General features: G+C 37.4%; 1 protein-coding gene across 1 annotated transcript; it reads left to right on the top strand.

Annotated features, from left to right (window-relative positions):
* The first annotated feature begins 3,984 nt into the window (after positions 1–3,984).
* Positions 3,985–8,633, top strand: LOC110789928 (protein YIP4a). The gene is made up of 3 exons (XM_021994649.2): positions 3,985–4,813; positions 7,931–8,005; positions 8,102–8,633. The coding sequence occupies exons 1-3, from the start codon at positions 4,277–4,279 to the stop codon at positions 8,360–8,362; spliced, it is 873 nt and encodes a 290-aa protein (XP_021850341.1). The 5' UTR covers positions 3,985–4,276; the 3' UTR covers positions 8,363–8,633.
* Positions 8,634–9,812: the final 1,179 nt, after the last annotated feature.

Raw genomic sequence — 9,812 nt, 5'->3', positions numbered from 1 at the left:
TTTAACAGTTCTTTAAAACTTTATTTTTGTGTGATAGGTGAGAACCAAATTGTAGAATGTTCTGGCACTGGCTTTGGTGACCTGGAATATTTGTGGTGAATGTGTGCCTAGCGTTAGAAATATCTAGCACTGGTGTTTTACTTCCACGTTTCCAGATTTATCCGATTTTATATGAATCTTATATCTCACTCACGGTTTTATCTCTTTTAAGAATATCGGTTGGATGGGAACTCTTATTCTTTTCCAAGGATTAATTGTAATGCAATGTAATCACTTAAAAATTCATCTCATATGGTTACTATTCTAGGTAGCGGTTAAGCATAGCAGTTACTATAAATAACAGTTATTAAAAAGGGAAATATGGTTTTGGGATTGTCAGTCAGTCACATGTTGTTTGTCGCATGTTTAGGAAAGCTTAGTCAAACAATGTTTGGTTTTATTGAAGGAAATAGTGCCCTTGGTCCAAATATGCATATAATATTAAGTCTAATAAATGCAGTTCAGTATTAATTAACAAGTTAATAATTCAGTGAGATCAAGTGAGCTGAATGCCTAGCTAGAGGCCGCTTCAGTTCAAATGGAATTAATTATATTAATCCACAGCTTACTCTTGACTGAACCCGTAGGGTCACACAAATAGTACGTAAACGGATCAAGTATTTAATGGAATTAAATACTCCATCTATGGATATTCGGAATCGACGGATCTTGGTTTCAGTGGGAGCTGGGATCGTCACAAGCAAGAAATGAATACTCCGGAAACGATGATATTGCCGGAAACGGAAATATGGATCGTATCGGAAATATAAATATTATCCAAGTCATAGATGTTGCCGGAAACGGAAACATGGTACGTATCGGAAAATATTACCGGAAATGGAAATTATTGCCGGAATCGGAAATATTGCCGGAAACGGAAATATTGTCAGAATCGGAAATATTATCGGAATCGGAAAATAATTCCGGAAACGGAAATATTAAATATTTGTTCGAAACGGAAATTAATTCCGGAATCGGAAATATTAAATATTGTTCGTATCGGAAATGAATTCCGGAACCGGGAATTTAATCGGAAGCGCATCGTACGAATTAGCATCGGACGAGGCTTGCTAGACGAAGGCCCAGCACAAAGCCAGGTCCACGCCCAGCAAGCCGAGCGCCCAACACGAAGGCCACAAGCCTCGCCAGGCCCAGCGCAAGGCCAGGCCCAGCAAGGCTGCTAGCGCGCGTGCTGAGCGTGCTCTTGGGCTGCGAGGCAGCGCTCATGCGTGTGGGCCGCAAGGCCTGCGCGGTGCGTGCTTCCCTCGTGGTCGTGCGACGCTCGTGTTCGTAACGAATCCTAATCCTATCGGAATTCGTGCATTGATTAAATCCTAATCCTAAAAGATTAAATTTATTATTTAGAGTTCTAATAGGATTCTAATTAATAAATCCATATCCTAGTAGGATTATAATTCCTTTCCATAAACTCTATAAATAGGTGCCTAGGGTCACATAGTTACATTGAGATTTGAAGTATTCAAAAGGTAAGATTTTCAAGCAAAAATCAGCCAAACACTTGCAACACAAATAGCCGAAATTCCTAGTAACCTTAAGGGCGATTCTAGTTGGTCAAGCTTAAGGCGGACCCGGACGTGCTGTGGACTATCTACGGAGGGACGACATTTGGAGTCCTAAAGACTTGTTCTTGTTCGGTTCGGGCGCAGCTAGGGAGGGCACGCTACAAAGTGTATGCATCTGAATTATGCTAAATGATTATGTGTAAATAATATGTTTCCTGGCTTTATGGTTTTTCCGCATGATTTATGTTTATTCATATGTATCATAACCTAACATTTATCATCGAACACACCGCTTCGGGCCTAGGCACAAATGTAGGCCTCTACAGAGTCCTAAGTTTATTCTAGTACTCAGTTGCTAAAGATTCATTCATGTAGACTAAGAACAGTTTCTAGGAAACTGATTTATGCACTCTATTCCATTCGCCTTGTAATTGGGAATTGAGAGCTAATGATTAGTTCCATGTACAAAGATCTTGTATTTTCTCATCACAATTAAATAAAATTATACTCCATATTTAGTTGTTGGTAAATGCCCATCTTCAGCAACAATACCTGTGACATAAAAGAACACTTAGACGAGTTTCTGAAGAATATTTCATATAAATAAATGTAACGATTCTAACCAGCTCCTTCCACCTCATCGGATAAGTATCCCTTTAACACTAAATCAGAAGATCATAAGAAATGACACCAAATAACAAGGCGTCCAGCTGCCCACCTAGAGGATAATCAATAACTTACATCGAGCAACAATAAATTTTGTAAACTATGAACGCTCAAATGACTGTCAAAAGAAGAAAATGTATAGGAAATGTACAAACGCATGTTGAGTATTAATTACTTCCCAGAGCAGCCACCTAAAAACTACAAATTAACTTCCAACGTAAATACATTTATCTGTGACAAGTAGATTCAGATATTCTAGACAACAAGTAGACAAAGCATGGGTATTATATGCGAGTAATAACCAACGACTACTTTTTCAAACACATAAACTTACCGTAGAGGATTAAATGGGTACTTTAACCATATGGGTATTTTGTGAATTAAGTTTCTAAATAGGGGTATTTGGTGAATTTGAAATTTGGGTTAATGGAGCAATAATGACACGTTAAAAGTAAAGGTATCTCGGTATAAAGTTTTTATTTTAGGGGTATGTTATGCATTATTGAAAATCAAGGATCATTTGGTGAATTACGCCAAATCTCAGGGGTATTTCATGAAAAAAGCGTTATTATATTTACTCCATCCATCTACCCAGACCCATATTTGGATTTGAGAGTAGTCAGGCCTCAAGACCCATCAGGCCATCTTCGCAATTTGGATTATACACCCGGGTGTACAGTGCACATTGTCCACCATACTGAACATTCATTGAACATCTAATGAACATGGAGAATGATCTCAATATACATGTACAAGTGGAATATTTGAACTATATGTTCTTTGAATTTAAACTATATGTTAATTTACTATATATTCTTTGGTTTTGAACTAAGGGGGCGTTTGGTTGAGGGTCTTCAGAAAAGGCAAAGACAATGATGGGGTTCATTCCATTTGTTGTTGTTTGTTTGGTGGTTTTCCCATTCCCTTCCTCTTTTCTTTTTCACTTACCCCCAAATCCCTATACAATGATACCCTACCTCCCCCTCCCAAGTTTGCCATTCTCTTTCCCTTGACCACCCTCTTTTTATAATAAATACTTCGTAATAAATAATAAACTTTTTATTATTAATTATTAATTATTAATTATTAATTATTTATTAATACTTACGTCCCAGATTAGTTGTTACACTTACCTTTGCACAAAGTCTTAGGTGATACATGGTTGTTTGATTATCAATTGTTATTTTATTGAAAAAGTAGATGTGATATGAATTAATTGGGTATTTTTTTAATTGAATGAGAAGAGAGTGTGGGGACAAAAAAATTAGTGGGAAAAAAGAGACAATATAATAATTGTGGGATCATTTATAATTTAGAAGTATAACAACTAATCTGGAATGGACGAAAAAGAAAAGTATAACAACTAATCTGGGATAGATAAATTATTTATTAGTTTACAAATTTTTATGTAAGACGGTCTTACACCAAAGACCACCTTGGTGTCATATAAGTTAAAGAATAAAATCAATTAGTTAAGCACTACAGCTAATTAGTTAAGCACTAAAATCAATTAGTTAAACAATGAAACTAATAAGTTAAGAACTAAAACTAAATAGTTAAGAAATTGAATCAATTAGTTAAGTAATTAAAGTAGTCTTTCCGGTAAGGTGATCTTACACAAAAGTTGCCGTTATTAGTTACTTAAGAGAGAGAAAAGAAGAATGGAGAAACCAAAAATTATTCTTAAACAAAGATTTCATTTTATTGATTTTCATTTTCAATCTCTTTCCCTTTCCCCTTGTCCAACCAAACCGCTTCTAAATGTTCATTTAAAACTTAAAAGTCGGGTGCCCAATAAACATTTTGTAACCGGGTGAAACCATAGTTTGGGCAATCTCATCGTCCTACAATGCTCTTCTTCTCCGACAACCTCCTTCTTCCCCGCCATTGACATCTCTCTGTCTCTCTCTCTCCTTCTTCCTTCGCACCCCTTTCCCCCCCTTCTCTTCAGATCTAATCTTAACTCCCAAATTCAACCACCATCATCATCTTCATTGATCAACAACATCAATTGATAATCAAAATCAACAAAATCATCAAAAGAAAAAATGTCACACACAAATCCAAACAGCGACACAATTCCACTCCATTCCTCCTCCCAATCTGACATCGACGAGATCGAGAATCTCATACACTCCTCCATCCACTCTGCCCCTTCCACCGTTCTACCTGCCGCCCGGCCTCCTTCTCCTCCACGCGCCTCCATCCCCGTCTCCTCCTCCTCCAACTCAACAACACCATCTCCCTTTATCACCTCCAATCTCCCTCCTCCTTCCGCCCCACCTCCCTCCACCAAACCCCACTTCGTCCCCGCCGCCGCTGCACCTCCTCCTCTGCCGTCCTCCTCCACTGCTGGTATCGCTACTTCCGGGTTCGGATCTCCTCCTAACACGCTTACTGAACCTGTTTGGGATACTGTCAAACGAGATCTCTCCCGAATTGTTAGTAATCTGAAGCTGGTTGTGTTTCCCAATCCGTACAGAGAAGACCCCGGTAAGGCGCTTCGTGATTGGGATCTGTGGGGCCCCTTTTTCTTCATTGTCTTCCTTGGTCTTACACTTTCATGGTCTGCTTCAGTCAAGAAGGTAACCATCGTTATCCTTTTCTTTTACTTTTTGTATTGTTTTTGAGTTTTTGTTGCTGCATTTTGATGACTGCTAAGGGTGATTAATTGTTTCTGGGTTCGGGGGTTTGTTGGCTAAATGATTTTTAGAATGTGGTTGTTTGGAAAAAGTGATCAGACAATGCTCGAAGGTGATTAATTAGTAATTAGGAGTTGTTGTTGTTGGTAATTTGGTATTGCTAAACAATTTACATAGCTGTGCTTAGAATTCTGTTATGCCTTTGTTTCGGTGGGTGTGGTTGAAAGACGGTTTTATGGATGATGTATGAGGATGATAGTAGGTGGGAGGTAGATTTTTTATATGAGAATTCCTATGTTAATGCATATTCTAGCCGTGTATGGCATGTTTTGATTGAATGAGTTCTTTCAGCTGTAATGAGATAAATGTTGGTAATCATTTTTTTGTTTTTCTTTGTAGTGAATATGGGTTATTCTTGTTTATGGGGTTTCTTTGGTTGATTAATTTACTATAATCTGGTTGATTGATGGTGATTTTATTGATGATTAAGAAAAGTTATTGGGATGTAAAATAAAAACAACAGCAATAAATCTCAGAATCCCTGACATTGGTATGGTTAAGGATGGTTGTGTTGTTTTCATCTGTGAACTTGACATGCTGTTGTCAGAAGATTTTGTAGAGATGTACGCGGATGAAAGTAGGTGGGCACTTGAGATGTATGCCATGCATATTTTAGCCATATATGGCATGCTATAATCGACATATCACATATGTATCTTAGGTGCAATACAATAATTATGTTACCTGGACTTGGGATCTTCGTAACAAACTTGAGGATATCAGTATCTGTACAAGTGTATGCTGTTTTATGAAAATTTTAGATGTTTTTGGTTGAGAATGAAGTGTTGTAGTGTCCATAACGATATCCAACTCGAAGTGGCGAGGATCCAACATGGCTGCTTGAGGTTGAAGAGCCTGGAATCATAGAAGGAAAAGTATGCATGGTATTCTATACCTGTTCGCTCTGGAAAACATCTCACAAGTTCAATTCGGTGTTGGGCCTTGGGATTTCATTTGCAGTTGAGGTTTAATGTATAGCTGATAGTTCAGGTGACGTAGTCCAAATACTCCAGTTGATTTGATGAGAAAAAACTTAAGTTCTGGTTATATTACAGAGTATTATATCAACCTTTTGTTTCATGGAAATGCAATGTTTGAGAGTCACAATTCTTGTAGTATAATTCTTTTGATGAGTACAACTTTAAATTATCAAGAATTGAAGGGTTTTTTCGAGGGGTAAAGAGAAATTGGAGATCAGAAATTGCAGAAGTTGCTTATCCGTTTTGCTTGGGAAGATATACAAAACTGCATCAAGTTGCTTCAGGGGTATGAAATTCAACCAATGCAGCTCTTTAAGACATGCTGGATTCTTCCGAATAAGAAAGATAGGATAAAGGCAATCATTGCATGTCTTTCAAGTAAGATAATTGTATCTCCTAGAGTAAGAAAATATTCTACTTATTAGTTAACGTCGTTAGGGACATGGAGTGGAGGCTCAAAAAACGATGTTATTGAAATTTGCATGTATTTTGGTCATATCAATTGCCAATATCAAAAAGCACTTGCTTGGAGGATGGGAAGTTGGGATAATGAAGTTTTCATAAGAAATCGAGGTACACCCAAAGCAGACTTGAATGAAGGGGTAAAATAAGACATGATTCAATTTGGTCTCTAGGATCATAGTGCATTGGGTAGGGGTGAGTAGAGGACAAGGAATCATGTAAGTGGCTTATCAGATGACTTCGTTGTTCACGAAGCTGATTCCATTATAATGGGATTAAGGCTCTAAAATTATTAACGTTGTAGTCCTATAGTAAATATTGCTTCTAGATCAAAAGTTTAATGCAAATATCCTCTTTGCGATTGCAAGGGTAAGGCTGGTTGAACCTCTCTGCAGTTCTGTGGTGAATGATCTGTACATCTACCCTTCCCTCCCCCTACCCTGCCCTCCCCCTACCCTGCCCTAGAAACGATTCCTGTTGGAGACATGGTGTTTTTGGGTATAATGTACGGTATCGTATGATAATTAGAGACTTAGACATATGTTATCACTCTAATTTCTAGAGAAGATAGTATGAAGAGAAGTGGGAGGGATTATTCTTAAGCTTGTCTAGAAGTTCATACATATTTGTAAGGCTGAAACTTGTGTCTTCCAGCTCAACAGGAAAATCAGATGAAAATAAATTCTCTGCTACCGTCTTCAGTTTTATTCATCCATGTGAATGCTTTCCTTCTTTACAATGAACATCATTCTGCTCTACAAATCTGTTTCGTGGTGCATAACCTTGCATCATGTTGAGTTAACTTAGAGTAGTTGGTTACAAGAGAAGAAGTGCAAGCATTTGGTATCTTTGGATAGATTACTTTCCTTGATTCCTTGGTCTGTTGACAGGAACCTTACTAGTCAAGTGATGATCTTCTATGCTCCAAACTTAAAATCTAACAAGGTTCGAACATATTGTAAATTTTCCAAATTAGGTTCCTGTTTGAGTTTAGGATGCTTACAGATGGTCATTTCTGACTAAAATATTTTCTGTTTTGTATTTAGCCTTTAGTTCTGAAATCTCCGTCTCTTGATCACCTTGTACTTCTATTTTTTATGTTGTGATCTCATAATGTTTTGAAAGAGTATGTTATGTACTTGATGGTATGACTGCGTTGTTTTCTTTCCCCTTTAGTTTGTTTGTAGTAAACAACATCTCAATTTCAGCAAATCAGCAATCCACCCTCCTACCAAAACCTTAGTAAGCTGTGTGGGGAACTGTTTTGTGTAATTGCTGCTCACTTCTTGCGTTTCTTTTTGCTGGTCTAGCCTTTCTGCATAATATTGATGTTAATGTTTGATTGTTTCTTCTAGTGATTCTCTAACAATTCTTCCCTCATCCCTAAATGGATAAACTACCTTGGGAAGATGGAAACAGAGAAGTGCTGCTATTTGTTTTCTCTTTTTTATTTAGTGATTACCCTTTCATTTGATTGGAATTCATTGCTGTGGTGCTTTTGTTTTTTGGGTACAAGGGAAATTTCGCAGAAGCTAATTTGTAATGTTGATGTTTCCAGTCAGAGGTGTTTGCCGTTGCATTTGCCCTTCTTGCTGCTGGTGCTGTAATTTTGACATTGAATGTACTGCTATTGGTAAGAACCTTCAATGCTTTTCCCCCCTATTATTGTGTAGAGTTGTAGTTATCAAGTGCATGCTACTTACAAATGGGTTTGTAATGGTTTGTCCAGGGTGGACACATTATATTCTTCCAAAGTTTGAGCCTTCTGGGCTACTGCCTGTTCCCTTTGGACGTTGGAGCTCTAATCTGCATGTTGATAGAAAATGTGATTTTCAAGATGGTTATGGTATGTGTGACTTTGGCCTGGAGTTCGTGGGCTGCATATCCATTTATGAGTTCGGCAGTCGGCCCAAGGAGAAAAGCTCTGGCACTCTATCCAGTCTTCCTCATGTATGTATCTGTTGGTTTCCTCATCATTGCTATTGATTGATTCGTGAGGGTGTGCTCGTCAGATATCAGCACCTACATACATATATATATATATATATTTCATGCTGAGCTGGTTCTGATTCTTCGAACAAAATCTTGTTGGCCTGATAGATTATCGATACCCAATTTTGTATAACATTCTATAGCAAATTATATGTGAACCTGGATAACATTCTCTGAATGTTTGATATTATAGTTTGTTCAGTTGAGATAATTTTCTGTGTAATGACAAGTGTTTGGAATTTGTATCTGAAGTTCAGATTTCAACGAAATATCATCTCTGATCTGTACTGATTATTCTTTTGTTTTAGTTCGTTTCGGATGTTCCTTAGGTGATAACACATAAAACTTGTCTCTCTGCAGTGCACTGCACTGCACTGCACCGGACCGGCTTTTAATTTTTAGTTTTTTCTTTGGTCTTTAGAGAGCCACAAAAGGGTCGTGGTGTCTATTTTTATATATTGACCGGGAAACAACAATTGCTATGCGAGGCAGCGCCTTACAACCACATTTGGTTTCACTTACATCATGATCATTTTCCTGTACAGTTAATAAAGTTTCTCTCTGGCTCTTTTGTTTGCTTGGTTCAAAGTTGCAAACTAGCCCTGCATCTTTTTGAAATTGTACACAAATCCATTCCCAATACGGTTTATCATTTTTGAAATTGTACACAAATCCATTCCCAATACGGTTTCATAATCTAATGGGAAAGGTTAGAAGTACACATGGTTTGTAAAGGTATCTTGCACACCACCAGTTAAACAATGCCACCTCACAAATCCCACTAAAAAAGAGGAGGAAAACCACTCTGAAAAATTATATTTTTGGCGCTAAAAATTTTCACCAAATTGCGCCCAAAGTACATTTTGAGCGATAACTGTTTCAGCGAGCGCCAAACAACAAGAGAAAATTTTTTTTCATAAATTTTCATATGTATATCACCAGAGAAAACTTCCATTTTCGTAATTAACTTCCATTTTCATCTTTGAAGAGAAAGCTTTTACAATGTTTCATAAATTTTTTGCCATTTGCGTAGCTAACTAGAGAAAGTTTTTTTAATCTCTGTCATTTTCGAAGCCCATAACTATTACAATGAGTTCGTGAGTTTCACATGACATTTTTGAAGCATCTAATGTCTACCATTAAATAAACTTTTATGCGTTTAATGATGCATAAAACTTGTTTGATGAAATTACCAAGAGACTTTCATTAATTTAATTAGTTTCAGTTGCGACGTACTGGGTGTAAGAAGGTGTAGTAGAGAATTAGATATGACAATGTGTTATTATTAGACTTTCTGCGAAACTGGATGATGTGGCCATAACTGGAAGTCCACCTTGGACCAACCACAAAATGACACATGGCACTTTCATGCTTACTAAACAGATGTGCAAAACGTTCGAACGTATTCTCCCTGAAGAAAGACACAAGATGCCCAATTACTTGGAAAT

This window comes from Spinacia oleracea, chromosome 2 (genome assembly GCF_020520425.1).
Source record: "Spinacia oleracea cultivar Varoflay chromosome 2, BTI_SOV_V1, whole genome shotgun sequence".
NCBI classification, from domain to species: Eukaryota; Viridiplantae; Streptophyta; class Magnoliopsida; order Caryophyllales; family Amaranthaceae; genus Spinacia; species Spinacia oleracea.
This window is presented reverse-complemented; position numbering and strand designations above follow the sequence as displayed.

Bases quoted from the DNA above. Each gene is read 5' to 3' on its own strand.
- LOC110789928 (XM_021994649.2), top strand. From the start codon at position 4,277: ATGTCACACACAAATCCAAACAGCGACACAATTCCACTCCATTCCTCC. The intron at 4,814-7,930 runs GTAACCATCGTT...TGATGTTTCCAG, and splicing joins GGTCTGCTTCAGTCAAGAAG to TCAGAGGTGTTTGCCGTTGC. The intron at 8,006-8,101 runs GTAAGAACCTTC...TGGTTTGTCCAG, and splicing joins CATTGAATGTACTGCTATTG to GGTGGACACATTATATTCTT.